The sequence below is a fragment of the Saccopteryx bilineata genome, chromosome 10 (assembly GCF_036850765.1).
Source record: "Saccopteryx bilineata isolate mSacBil1 chromosome 10, mSacBil1_pri_phased_curated, whole genome shotgun sequence".
Classification (NCBI taxonomy): Eukaryota; Metazoa; Chordata; class Mammalia; order Chiroptera; family Emballonuridae; genus Saccopteryx; species Saccopteryx bilineata.
This window is the reverse complement of record NC_089499.1, coordinates 23139315-23154559: the sequence shown is the minus strand read 5'-3', so window position 1 is coordinate 23154559 and position 15245 is coordinate 23139315. Positions and strand designations below refer to the sequence as shown.

Below are 15245 nucleotides of genomic sequence, written 5' to 3'. Positions count from 1 at the left end.
GTGTATTACATGTAAACTGTGCTATAATATACTAGGTTGTTTAAAGGTAATAAGATTTGATGAATTTCTCTGACATAAAGTCAAATCTTAAACTGGGCTCTTAGAAAATCTCAACACGCTCTTAGAAAAAGGGAGCCCTGCGCTTCCTTGAATTGAGAATCGTTCGCATATACTGTATGAGCTCATTCTGTTCTTGCTGTTGTAGAAGGAATCAACAATGACTGTTTTAGTTTCATGATTATGCTATGAACTTACCTTATGCCAAAATAGTAGAAGTGGAGCATCGTCAACATGACATCTCTGGGCATCTTAATAACAAAACCATTCTTTTTTGCATCTATGTTGACAGTGTAAATGGCCCCAAACTGTCAATAACTTTTTCAAAGCAACTTTAATAAATATGGAGAGATGAACTAATAATACAGTAAATCAGTTCATATCACCTTTGTTCACTACATGTGTTAACTCTACAAATAAATATTAATTAAGGAAGTTAAAGTGAGAATAGCATTATGCAGTAACTCCAAATTAACAAACATAGCAAAACAGAACTCTATACTCAAGAGTCATAAGCTCCTACCACTGTTAAAAGCGTAATCGCTGAAGTTTGTCCTGAGTTGTCCAGCTTTAGCTAGCAATTTTATCACAGCTGTTGTACTTTGGTCTCCTTTAATAGAAATCAGAAACTAATAAACACACCTTTTTTCTCCAAACCATTATAAACACTTATGTTTTAGCATCCATAATTATTAAATTATTGAAGAAACAATGTGATATAATACTGTTTTAGTCAAATATAAATAAAAGTAATTAAAAAGAAGTATATGTCAGAATAAAAAAGAGAGAGAAAATATGCTTTAGTCTCCTGTATCATATAGGTCCAGGACTTACAGAAATTTGTGTATGAAACATAGCCACTATTTTCGCTAGTAGGTACACACTTTAAGCATCTATAGGTCAACTTTTTAACATTCCTACCCAAGCATAAATAAAACTTTTAGAAAAACAGCCTCTACTTAAATAAGTGAACACAGAAAGCATTTTGATATTTTTAAATGCCAAATAATGATAGACAAAGCAAAATTCCCCTGCTCTTTTGTATTAAAATTACACCCACCCCAGCACTGTTCAGACATTTCAGGCCCAATTATAATTCTGTGTTCGCCCATGGTGTGCTTGATATCAACTTGATCTAATAAGTACTACCATGATCTTTGAGATTGCGGAGAATCACAGCGGGGAGGCTATGGGACTGCCACCCTGTCACTAACTTGTCCTCTACCTCCTTAATGTGGGCCCTGAGCATGAGGGGTGGCACTTTCAGAAGCAGGTGAAGAGGCAGCAAAGCTGAAGAAATAAAAGGGGGAAAGATATAAAACTGTAACATAAATTACACTGAACTTCAGGGAGGCATGCATGAGTTCATTACTGCCAACACTAAGTTACCTGGCCTTGGTCTTGATCCAGCTCCACCAGTGGAATCCCTGAAAACAGAAGTAGGAGCCATTAGAAGGATTTGTTCAACTTGGAGCTGACCAACATTTACTAAAGCCTATACCTTGCTATGGTTTAGATTATTAAAAGAAATGAAGATCTTTTTCTCCTGAAGACACTCTCAAGAGTTTAATAAAGAAGAAAGTAAACATATCTGAAACTCAGGGCAGAACTGACAATCCACTGACCAATAGAAGAACCTGCCTCATCATAGTCATTTATAAACTCTGAGGCAGATTAAGAGCCTAAATCTCTCGGTGCCTTGAATGAGTTTCTTGTTACACTAAACTCACATACTGATTTTGTAATAAAAATAATATTTTAAATTTTAGATATATTATTTTTCTATACTTTGTGCCTGCTGTTTTTTAAAACAAACTATAACTCTTCCTATGAAATTAGATGATTTTTGCATTTAAAAGAATTTATATTTTTCCTAAGTTTCCAGTATTATTAACCTAGCTTGTTTACACTACCTTAAATTCTGGATTTCTTTTTCATTTCACAAGTTGGTCTCAGTGCCTTCCACCCATGGAGGGAGCCTAAGACCCCACCAAAAATAGCCATGAATAACCTTCAACCTTGTTTTTTCCACTAAAATTTAGAGCCAATTTCTTAATAGTTTTTTTTTAATGAAACAAAAATCATCTGTGCCCTGAAAGTTTTAAGAACCACACTTCAATTTAATGCAATACAACAAAAATATATATAACATCTATCACGTATAAGGCATGTGATAGTCATTTGCTGAGTAGGAATGAATGAATATAGAGATTCCAATAAACATGACTGATAATTCTTACCCCATCCTTTTATTTCAATCATAGGCATCTGATACATGTATGTAACACATACCTAAGTCATAAGGAATAACAAAATTGGCCTTAGTTATCCACCACCTAACTTAAGGATTAGAATAATACCAAGATCTTTGCATCAAACTGGGAGTTCCTTCCCTATCCTTTTCCATTCCTCCTAATGCCCTACCAAACCGGCCCTCTCTTAGTCTCATTATTTTTTTCTGTTTTATTCTCAGCCCATGTTTCCAGAGCCTCAAAAAGTAGATGAAACTCACCCGCCTTGTTTGGTTAATATATTCCCCCTGGTCCTGGGATAAGGGGCGTGAATAAAGAAAGAAAAGGGATGGCCTCTGCTCTCAGAAAAAAAGAGGGCAGAGTCTCAGCAGCGCCCCTGTGTGGCAGGACGCCTCAGGGCTGAGCTGAGGAGCAGAGCATCAGCACCTCCTATCCCTGCCCACACACGAATCCTAGCAACTGCGAGTGCGTATCCTGCCTTTTAGCCTTCTGGACTAGGTCAGCACCGTGCAATAGAAATATAATGCAAACCACAATAGATCACATTTTCTGGTAGCCACATTTTTAAATGGTGGAAATAAGTGAGTAAAATTAATTTTAAAAATATATCTAAATATATATATATCTCTTATTTAATCAAATATATGTACAAAATATAAAAATTCATGAGATATTTTACATTTTTTATATTTAAATTAATATTAAAATAAAATTTAACATTCAGTTCCTCAGTTACACTAGCTATATTCCAATTGCTCAAGAGTTCCACGTGGCCAGTGGCCTCCATAGTCAACAGTGCATTCCAGACCCCTCTTTAGAAGGTACTGGTCATTGTCTTCATAAACAGTATGACTGAGGTTGACGATCATGCCACATATCTGCACAATACCTCATAGGCCCCATTCTTAAAAATTGAATTAAAATGTAACTGTGGAACATATTCATAAGTTGAGAGGTACTCTTGAAAGCTGATCACTACTCATATGCTGAGTTAACTAACTATTCCAGTTGTCCTGAAGAATCCAACATTTCAAACATTATTACCTATTTTTAAATGTGCTATATGAATTATAGACCGCCCTGACAAAGCTGAGTTGCTGCCAACTTTGCCACTCCTTTATATAATTCTAAATACCTCTTTATTGAACTAGGGAATCTTCTAAAATAACTATCATATTCATTCATTCATTTATTAATTCATTCATTCATTCAACAAATCTTTTATAAAGTGCTCACTACGTATAGGCAGTGTGCTAGACACTGAAGATGGGGCAATAAAAGAAATAGTCCCTACATTTTTAAAGTGTATAAGATTGCCTAATTATAGCAAAAAAAAAATATGTTAATTTTTCTAGAAATTATATCATGACGACATCCGACATTTCAAGATAGAACAGACTCACTATAACCAGAAGGGACAACTTTGAACCACACAATTGTTACGTCCACAGATGGATAAAAGGTTGAAATTATGCAGAGCCTCAGGGAAGTCCGCCTCTGGACTGAACCAGATTGAGCGTGTGTGTCCAGTAGAACATGTGTCTGCAGAGGATGATTTCCCCAGAGAGAGAAAGCTGTGAAATAGACCGAAATGGTTTCACACAGAGAAAACCTTCCGGAAATGTTGCAGGCTAAAAGGTTTAACGTAATGAAGCTTGTGTCCTCTAAAAGTTTTGAAATGGGCATTCACCAACAGTACTTCAGGACAATGAAACAGAATTTCAGAGAAATAGAAGGTGTCAAAGGATTGTGAAAGGCCATCACATTTTCAACTCTCTTCAGCTCTGGCGTGAATTTGTTCAGAATTCTCAAGTCAAACCAGAAAGGAAAGCACTGAGTGTGTCAGCCTGCTGCTCCCGGCCCAAACCACGCAGCTAAGGAGGAGTCTGGAGGTCGTATGAGCTCTGAAATTCTCCCTGAATTACTTCAAGTGTGGGGTAAGTTATTTGAATATTTTGTCACAGTAGTAGGAAAGTGGAGTCCTAGAATGTTACAAGGTATAAGACTCTAGAACTCTATTTTATATCTTATAAAATTCTTTGCAATATAAGGTCTACCGGAAAGTTCTGTCCGTTTCTATCACAACAAGTTTCAACACGTAAGCACATGTTTATTTGGCGCATGTGTGCCTCTCTATTTTTATCACTTAATGTTTACATACTGACTTAGCAAATTAAAACAAAGTTGATTCACGTTAGTCTTATGAGTGAAGCGATAGTGTACCCATGGCTACTGATAAAGTTCATTTACGCCACTGTATTTTTACGAATTTCAACAAGGAAGAAATGCTACAGAAGCGTGTAGAAATTTATTGAAACTGTTTGGTGAAGGTACAGTTTCTGATAGCACATGCAGAAGATGGTTCGAAAAATTCAAAACAGGTGATTTTGACCTTTCTGATAAGCCACGTTCTGGGCGACCATTTTTGAACGATGACGATGTTGTTAAGACCATGTTGGAGCAAGATCCTTTTCTGACAACATCGGAGATCGCAGAAAGGCTTAATTCAGCTCAGCAAACCATTTTGGACCATATTCGGAAGATAGGATTGGTGTGGAAATATTCAAGATGGGTGCCACATGAATTAAGTCAGAGGAATTTGTATTTTGTTTTATTCCAAAAACAGACAGAACTTTCCGGTAGACCTTATATATCTCTGAACCAAATAAATATATTCAGGTGCCTTATAGCTACATCACATAATGTAATCCAGTTGTGAAAAGTAGTTAATACTTTAAAAGAGGAAGTATGTAGCCCTATGGAATCAGAGGATTGGCTTACAATGTTTGGATAATATTTTCTGTGGCTAAGTTGACCACACCGTAAGAGCTAGGCCGTATTTGACTGCTTAAAAGTTTTTAGGTGGTGAAATTCATAAACAAGTTCTGTGTAAATAAGCAACATTATGCAAGGTTGAGTGCTGTCAAACAAGAGCTTTTCACCTCTCAATGGAGCTGGTGTCACTGAGTGGAAAGTGGTGTAGTTCCCCTGTGGTTCTTCACTCCTACTCCAAAACCAGCCGGAACCAAATGAGCACTAACCCAGGAAAGTTTAGAACTTTTGCAGAAAAGAAATAACATGGTTTTACTGGCAATAAATCAGGATTGCTTGATTGTGCCAGGTTGATTCTGGAGAGCAGTGATCAAGCAGTATTTACTCAATTTAAGTAAAACTAGATTATGGATTAGGAAAAAGAGGTAAAGCATAGAGAATAGCCACAATTGAAAATAAGCAAGACTTCTGCTAAAAGGAGGCAGAGCTATAGTTTCTGAGGTTACAGAAGGGTCTTTCTGGCCACATGTATGATACTGGATGGTTATAAACGTCCACGGTCGTCTTTCAATACAAAGACTAGAGTCAGGTGCACACCCCTAAATACAATTATGCATACACTGATTTATCAAAGAAGTTGTGAACCAGGCATCTTTTATATCGCAAACATCTTATGTCTTAAACCAGCCTGCCAACTATACCCTGTTGCCTTAGCAACAGGATGCAAGCAGGCATGGAGAAATCTTGTTGCCTGAGCAACAGAATCTTAAAGCAAAGGGGGATGGGGACCTTAAGCTGTGACTACGGCAAAGGCTGTTGATTCAAGCAGTCAGTGAGATTTCAGTCTTATTATAGAGATAAATACAGAATTTATGCTAAGATAAAAATAATTCAACTGTTCATTAACAAGTATGTACGGATTGGCACCTCTGTGCAGTACACTGTGCCCTAGGCAATGCAATAAATGACCAGGCATTGTCTGGTATGTACCAACACACAGTAATAAATATTAATTGATGTTCTTAAGAAGGTCACAGTATAGTGACCAAAGCTTAGTAGGACCAGCATGTATGTGATAATGAAAGAGGTTGAAGCTCTTTTTGTACACTATCAAATTCCACTATGAAGAATAATTAATTTATAAATTGAAATAAAATATTATGACTTACTGGATTTGAATTATCAATATATATACTGAGTGAGACTATAAAACTCAATTAGAAACTGGTAAAAGTCAAGCCCATTCTTAATTCTTTATATCACTCACATCACTGAAATTATAAAAGCCAACAATTTCAAATACAGTCTTCATTATTGAATTTTTAATTGCTTTCTCTTAACACAGACATTCCCCCAGCTTTTGGCTCTGTCAATGTGCACAAAACATCCGACATTTAAAATAAAGATTTTATTTCAAGGGTATTTATTTCATTTACTCCTTAGGATTTCAGAGATGGACACATCAAAACAGAAGATGATCTCCACAAACACTATCATTCACTTCAACCCGTCTCAATATGCACAGGAAGTTCAAATATCTCCAACTGGGAATGAAAGATGATACAACCCCTCTGAAAAACAGTCTGGCAGTTTCTTAAAAAGTGAAGCATAAATCCAGCATATAATCTAACCATGTCCCTTCTAAGTATTTAGCCTGATAACAAAAAAGTATGTGTTCATAGAGAGACAGAAATGTTCATATCACCTTTATTTGTATAGCCAAATATCGGAACTCAAATGTCCATTAAGAGATGAATGGCTAGGCAAATGCTGGTATATCCATACAATAGAATAGTATATATTATACTTAACAATAAAGAAAGAATTAACTATTGATACATGAAACATAGACAAATCTCAAAAAAATTATTCTGACTGAAAGAAACCAGACTAGACTATATACCATACCATTCCAATTCTGTAAAATTCTAAAATGCAAACTAATCCTTAGTCCAGCAAGCAAATCTGGAGCGAGGAGCAGGAGAACAGGGCACACACAGACACAAGAAACATTTAGGTGCATATGTTCACTATCTTCCTGTACATAGTCCAAAATTATAAAATTGCACCCTTTAAATATGTGCAATTTATTTTGTATGTATTATACCTCATACAGCTGTTAAAATAACTTCTCATGTCTTCATTCAAGAAGTTATTCAGATAGGCCATCACATGATCTCTGTTCACTCATTAAAAGCAATATATGGCCCTGGCCGGTTGGCTCAGTGGTAGAGCATCGGCCTGGCGTGCAGAAGTCCCGGGTTCGATTCCCAGCCAGGGCACACAGGAGAAGCGCCCATCTGCTTCTCCACCCCTCCCCCTCTCCTTCTTCTCTGTCTCTCTCTTCCCCTCCCGCAGCCAAGGCTCCATTGGAGCAAAGATGGCCCGGGCGCTGGGGATGGCTCCTTGACCTCTGCTCCAGGCACTAGAGTGGCTCTGGTCGCAGTAGAGCGATGCTCCAAGGGGCAGAGCATCGCCCCCTGGTGGGCAGAGCATAGCCCCCTGGCGGGTGTGCCAGGTGGATCCCTGTCGGGCGCATGCGGGAGTCTGTCTGACTGTCTCTCCCAGTTTCTAGCTTCAGAAAAATAAAAAAAAAAAAAGATAAATAAAAAGCAATATATGTATAAAAATATACACTATTATGTTAATTTCATCTGCCTTTTGTTACTTTTTAGATGGAACTTAATCACAGTCAGATTGAGTCACCTGTGGCTCTACAACTTCAGGAGAACTAACTAGTTAGCACTCAGGAGAATATGAGTGACTGCAGTGAGTGCAGCTTAGTGGCCACTCAAATTGAGAAACATCTGCAGGAGTATCCCAAGTGACACTCTTATTTATGACTCTCTAATCACATGCAAAGAACAAAGATGTAAAATCAAATCTCCATTCTAGTAATCCTAAAAGGCCTAATTAAAAGCAAATTATGCTAAGTGACTATGCTAAGTGGGGATGACAGGTGTATTTGTTAGGAAGTGTGGGTCACCCAGAAGTCCCCCATAGGCTACTTCTGTAATGTTGAAAATGCTACCCTGGCATCTCCAGGCTCTCCAGGTCCAGGGGAGCTCGGCAGTGGCTGCTGGAGGGGCCACTGCCCGGGGAGGTCTGGTGCCTAGAAATTTGGGGATGAGGGTTTGGAGATTCACCTCTTCTTCGTGAATGGCTGCGGATCCAGAAGCCGAGGAATGGGGCTCTCGCCACTGATCCCATATCGAAGCTTTGAGTTTGGCTCTTGGTGACTTGGGGATGGAGAGCTAAGATCTGGGGAGAAACTTGGCAAGAGCAGGAGCCCAGAGGAAGTATTTTGCAGCTTCCTGTGACTTCTGCTAAATGCACTGCTCACAAAAATTAGGGGGTCAGGGAACGTGCAGATACTCCGGTACTTTCAGCCTTTTGTGTAGTGCATTTTCACCAATGAAATAAAAGTTGGTTTTGCATCTCATTTGCATAGTAGAACAACTTTCTTGAACTCGTTATTTGGTTTTCTGATGTTCTTGTTTAATTTAAAAAAAATCAAATGCTTCTTCTTTTATCGCTTCATATTCATTTTGAAATATACTCTAATTTTTAAAAAAGTTGGGGACTGGTGCTCTCTTGGCCTTGCCATTAATTATATTCCTAAAAAAACACGTTTTATTATCTGATGGTGGCTTCGATCCACAGGGTGCCTTCCATTTCTAATGTCACGCTTCCTGTCAGCAGCCTGGAGACTTCATTCAACACTTCTCCTCGGAGGCAGAAGCTGCCCTTCTTCATTTCATTTGCTCATGTTTTATCTGTTTGTCTGGCCTATGTGTCCAAGAAAATCTGTCTCAGGCTCTTAGGGGAGGTGCCTGGGTTCCCCAGCAAGCAATCGGCCCAACTCTAGCTCCTGACAGCTGGGGTGGCCGAAGTTGAGCGTTTCTGCATAAGCTTTCTATGTGTGCTCTTTACCCAGGCCGTCTGTACTGAAATCAAGCGTGTGTTTCCCTGTGGCTTTTCATCATTGGGACCAATGGCCTTCTTTTAGGAGCCAATGAGAGTCTCACTGTAACTGTCCCACCATTGAACACATGGCACAGAATAGCCAAGAATGTCTACAGGCTTGATTTTCAATTTACTTTTATTCTCTTTTTGTATAAAAAGAGATTTTATATTCTAACTTCTTTTTCACCTTCTAAATGTTTTTGCAAGAGGGGTTTTCATTTCAAGTTAATACACCAAGAAACCTAGCAAAACAAATTAGACTGAAAATAATTTTAGCCTCATTTAATTCCTTTTGAAGAATTAGAAATGCATTTTCTAGTGTCCCCTTTTAATTCAGAAAAGCTCTGGGGATTACCTAGAAGTCAAAACGTTATTAATTTTCTCTTCTCTTAGCATAAATCACAGGCTGTCCTTTGTCGTGAATTTCCTCCTGAAGGCTGCCCCTGTCTCCCTGTGCACAGTGGGTTCTGCGGCAGGAAACAGGGCCTTTCTCTCGGGACACTGACTCCTAAGAACGGTGACACAGAGGCAGAGACGACAGGCTGGGAGCTCAGTGGCCTGACATCAGCACCTTTGTAAGCCTGGCTGTGCCCCTTTCTCAGAGTCAGGAATGAATGGCCTCCTAGCTGGGGTTCTTTTGTGGGTTTGTTTTTTTTATTTAATTTTTCTGTATCAGGTCTTAAACTTGATTATCTTAGTTTCTAATTGTAAGAGCCCTCCAAAGCCTTTGAACGAAACACCCTGTTGTGTAAATCAGAAAAGGCAGACTCTTCTGCTTGTATGCAAAGCCTAGCCTAGGAGGCACAGTCCAGCCTTGGCCTCTGTCACACCCACGGCAGCCCACTGTGGCCCACAGTAGCCCACGGTGGCCCACGGCGGCCCACGGCAGCCCACGGCGGCCCACAGCGGCCCACGGCAGCCCACAGCGGCCCACAGCAGCCCACGGCAGCCCACGGCAGCCCACAGCGGCCCACAGCGGCCCACAGCGACCCACGGTGGCCCACGGCAGCCCACGGCGGCCCACGGTGGCCCACGGCGACCCACAGTGGCCCACGGCAGCCCACAGCGGCCCACAGCGGCCCACAGTGGCCCACAGCAGCCCACAGAAGCCCACGGCGGCCCACGGTGGCCCATGGCAGCCCACAGCAGCCCACAGTGGCCCACAGTGGCCCACAGCGGCCCACAGCAGCCCACAGCGGCCCACAGCGGCCCACAGCAGCCCACAGCAGCCCACAGCCCGCTGAGCACGGCCTTAGCCGCAGAGCTGGTTGGCGGTTCTTCCGCCTGGTTCTGCTCACTTCCTAGCCCATCTCTATATTGGTTCTTCTTAGCTGATTATGCTCCTCAAACTAGACCATCCTCTTAGCAACGACCTTCAGCATCATCCAATAAACAAAACAGCCAAGAATCCTGTTCCTTAATACCCCTGTTTGCTGCTGTATGGCTTCATTTTACTTTTGCCTCGACTTCTTCAGACGCAGAGAAAGGGCTGTCAGTTCATCTTCCCCAGGCCCGTTCTCTGGCTCCGAGCTGCTCTGTGAGTGCCCACCATCAAGTCTCCCTTCATCCTCCGTCTCTCCTCCCCACTGGCTGCTTCTCCTCAGCCCCAAGCAGCCTGCAGCGACAGATCCTAGAAGGCCCGTTCCCGTCACACTGTCCTGCTCAGCCCCCACGGGCCCCGCATCCCTGCCTCTGCCGCCTCTCAAACCACCGCAATCAGGCTCCGCTCACACCAGCCTCACCCAACACCACTGGAACCGCTCTCAGAAAGGTCGCCAGGGACTTGCAGATGGCCAAACAGAATAATTTTTAGCCCTTAGCACTGGAAACAATCGTTGCAGAAACTTCCAGTTATCCCAAAATAATTTCTTCCTTTTAAAACAAAATTCCCCAAACATATCCATCCTCCCTTGCAGCTAGATGTGCCCATACGACAAAGCTCTGGCCAATGGTATGTGAGCAGAAGGGATGGGCACAACACTGTCCTTGAAAGGAAGGGGCATGTCTCCACTTCCCCTTCCCACTTCCTTTGTGTCCCATGTAGATGGAATGTCGTCCACGTTTACCATGAGGATAAAACCTATACCGTGAGGCTGTGATAAAACAAATACAGGGTGTCCGTAAAGTCATGGTGCACTTTTGACCGGTCACAGGAAAGCAACAAAAGACGAGATAGAAACGTGAAATCTGCACCAAATAAAAGGAAAACTCTCCCAGTTTCATACCTATTCAGTGCAGTTCGATGTGGGCTCACGCACAGATTTTTTTAGGGCTCCTTAGGTAGCTATCCCGTATAGCCTCTACAGACTCGTCACTGACTGATGGCCTACCAGAACGGGGTTTCTCCACCAAACTGCTGGTTTCTTTCAACTGCTTATCCCACCGAGTAATGTTATTCCTATGTGGTGGCGCTTCGTTATAAACGTGCCGATATTCACGTTGTACTTTGGTCACAGATTCGAATTTAGCGAGCCACAGAACATACTGAACTTTCCTCTGTACCGTCCACATCTCGACTGGCATGGCCGTGGGCTGCTCTGCTGTATACACAGTGTTACGTCATCATCTGCGCATGCGCACATGCTGCCACATCATCCTACAGAAACTGGGAGGGTTTTCCTTTTATTTGGTGCAGATTTCACATTTCTATCATCTTTTGTTGCTTTCCTGTGACTGGTCAAAAGTGCACCATGACTTTATGGACACACTGTATAAGGAGCCAGGGCTCTAGCTGATCTCATGAAGCACGGCTGTGCCATCTCCCCGTCCCTTCCTTGAGCTCAGAGAAACTAACCAATTGGCTTAAGATCCCAGAGCTAGACTAAAACCCAGGGCCAAGCCTGGCACTCTTCCCAGTATGCTGTTTGGTAAACCACAGTCAGTTCTGGGACGATGGGCTCTAACAGCCTCTATTTCCACATGCCCAGGCAGGGCACCTTCTGGCCATCAAGTTTCAAGTTAGCCACCAATAACTCAACTCTACAGAGTCTAAAAATATTTCTTGGAGCACAATGTGTACATACCTTGCTTGGGATTGTCTTTCTCCTCCTGAAGCACTAAAACTTCTCTTTAAAATGCCTGAAACAAGAAAATAAAAATAATTACATATTTACCCATTGCAAGTCTTTTGTTTATGTGTTTGTTTGGTTGCTTGCTCTAAAAAGTGCTGCATTCTGCCCTGGCTGGTTGGCTCAGTGGTAGAGCATCGGCCTGGCGTGCAGAAGTCCCAGGTTCGATTCCCAGCCAGGGCACACAGGAGAAGCGCCAATCTGCTTCTCCACCCCTCCCCCTCTCCTTCCTCTCTGTCTCTCTCTTCCCCTCCCGCAGCGAGGCTCCATTGGAGCAAAGATGGCCCGGGCGCTGGGGATGGCTCCTTGGCCTCTGCCCCAGGTGCTAAAGTGGCTCTGGTCACGACAGAGCGATGCCCCAGAGGGGCAGAGCGTCACCCCCTGGTGGGCGTGCCGGGTGGATCCCGGTCGGGCGCATGCGGGAGTCTGTCTGACTGTCTATCCCCATTTCCAGCTTCAGAAAAATACCAAAAAAAAGTGCTGCATTCTATTATCTGAGCAATTGAATGTACTTATAAATACATTTATGAAAGCGTCAGCTAAAATATAATGTTGCAAATTAATATTTACTTGACAGGTTGTCTAAGGGTCTTTGTTCTAAAGAAAAGGGGTTAAGAAAAAAAACTCTGTTATTAATAACGAACAAAGAACAGTAACATATCTATGTCATAATCATCCTAAGACCCTTGCCAAGACAGCAGGCTGCAAGTTACCACGTGCAAATTTAAGGGTCCAACTTTTTCTTTCCTACTTCCCCGCTGACCCTTCCACTGTTGTTACTGGAGATATACAACACTGAATTCCTCTTAAAATAGTCAGTAATTAACTGCTTTTAGAATCTGCTACATATGCATAGATACCTTTTGTAGGTCAAATAAGTTTGCAAATATGATGTTTATGTTTGCTCACTTATAGTTTGCATTCGGTGTGGGAGACAGGCTGCAAGCTAACAAGGTCCTCATAGCCCAAGGCTTAGTTTTAAGACTAAGCCTTTCCTACCCTTTTAATACTAAGATCTTTTCAACATCCTTCTAATACTAAGATCTCCTCAAAACTAAGCTTTTCCCCACACCCTTTGACTGTTGCATGATGTGGGGTGGTGCACTCTTAAGAGGAATCCCATTTACGCCTCAGATGAGTGGCTTTGTATCAGAAACTTCCTTATTTGTATATTGGTTTAAAGGCTTTAATTTCTACACTATAAAGTGAGGCAGACCGGGGGCACTCTCACTCAGATTCTGCCATCAGCATTGCAGAGGAGGGGCAGCTAAGATGGCATAGTGCTGAAGGAGAAGCCAGTTTGTGCAGAGTTTGTGCAGAAAGAAGGAGATGGGGAATAGAGGTGAATAAGGCTGGTGAGGTAGTAACCTTTGATTCTGGGAATACTTGGATGAGTCAGTGGCTTTGGGAGCCCTGAATAGAAAGGGACGTGTTTTCCCGCTGTGTGTATTTCTCACCAGCAGAGTATGAGCTAGGATTAAAGGTGATGGCCTACCCGTTATTGGCTCCATTGTTTCATTATCGTCTGTCCAACTCAAATGCAAACCTGCATGGGCCAGGCGGCTGTGATGGTGAACGCAGCTACTGGCCTTACACCTTTACTGTACAATATTAATGTTTTCCCAATTACAAATCAAGACATTTTACCTAGCAGGCTGGAATTTACAGGAAACACAGAGCAGGGTGTTGGAAACTGGGATTGTCCCAGAAAATCTGGAACATGTAGTTACCAATTTTCCAATTAAGTTCGAAAAGGAACAATGAAACTAATTCTTAAGGTTAGACTTTTATCCTTAGGGAGACTATGTTGTTAAACTTTCATTTTTGAGATAGTAGTTGGTGAGAATTACTTACACTTAACTTATTTTAGAGTATTTGTATCTGCCGCATTTAATATTCCATCAACTTACTTTTTTATTTATAACATTTTATTTTATTTTTGTATTTTTCTGAAGTTGGAAACGGGGAGGCAGTCAGACAGACTCCTGCATGCACCCGACTGGGATCCACCCGGCATGCCCACCAGGGGGCGATGCTCTGCCCATCTGGGGCGTTGCTCTGTTGCAACCAGAGCCATTCTAGCGCCTGAGACAGAGGCCACAGAGCCATCCTCAGTGCCCGGGCCAACTTTTTGCTCCAGTGGAGCCTTGGCTTCAGGAGGGGAAGAGAGAGACAGAGAGGAAGGAGAGGGGGAGGAGTGGAGAAGCAGATGGACGCTTCTCCTGTGTGCCCTGGCCGGGAATTGAACCTGGGACTCCTGCACACCAGGCCGATGCTCTACCACTGAGCCAACTGACCAGGGCCCAACTTACTTTTTTAAAAGAGTGATTATTTTCTTTCCGTTTTCTATTATCACGTCCTTTCTTTCAGTTTGAGATTTGTTGCAAGAACTGAGTCCTATTTCTCCTTAAAATCTTTACATTTTATCTTAATCTATTTTTTTTCTTTCCCATACTTCAGTTTGACTATTTTCTTTACTGTTTCAAATTACAAGTAAAGATTAACATATGGACTGAATTTCCATATCATAATTTTTTATAATTCTAAACAAAGAATTTATGTTACTTTAATGTTTGGGAATAATATTTCACTTTACATTAATGTAAATAAAATGGCACAAAACTTAGTCTACACTAATACTAATTTCTTCTTCAAGTTTCGAGCCCCTAATCAACAGACTCATAAAGGTCACTTCCAATATTCCTGTGGTTATTAAGTCTTTCCGAAATAGTTATCTCTGCTCCCCAGTTAGAACCTGCATTCACTGGTAGAAATAATGGACCCATCCATTTGACAGCCAAGGCAACAGAAAACCCCAGTGCTGGCTGGTTTTTAGGCTCTGTCAGAGTAATAGCCACACCTGTGCTAATTAGTGTTGCACCAGAAAAACAACCACTGGGTTATGTATGTGATGACACTTACTTGACTCCCAAACTACTACCTGTTGGAATCCCCAAACTGGTAAAGAAAACTTACTGAATGTAGATTCTTTCAAAGGGCTTGAACTGGAGCTGCTGGAGTGATCCGAAATGTCCAATTCGTTGTCTAGCTCTGAATAGAGATCTGCGCGTGGATGAAAAAACAAATAAGCCCATGAACCTTGAAACAGAAAGGAGCCCGGAGTGCCTCA

The 15245-nt window shown here is 41.7% G+C and overlaps 1 protein-coding gene across 4 annotated transcripts in view; it reads right to left on the bottom strand.

The window, feature by feature from the left end:
* NEK10 (NIMA related kinase 10) overlaps positions 1-15245 on the bottom strand; it is a 194938-nt gene that overhangs the window by 34034 nt on the left and 145659 nt on the right. For 3 of the 4 annotated variants that reach the window (XM_066244943.1, XM_066244944.1, XM_066244945.1), the window contains exons 28-30: positions 15092-15178; positions 12071-12125; positions 1447-1484 (exon numbers count right to left, since the gene is read on the bottom strand). In XM_066244943.1, coding sequence (XP_066101040.1) covers positions 1447-1484; positions 12071-12125; positions 15092-15178 — 180 coding nt within the window. Of the gene's footprint in view, positions 1-1206; positions 1348-1446; positions 1485-12070; positions 12126-15091; positions 15179-15245 lie in introns of all 4 variants that reach the window. The other variant, XM_066244946.1, reaches the window with a different exon arrangement.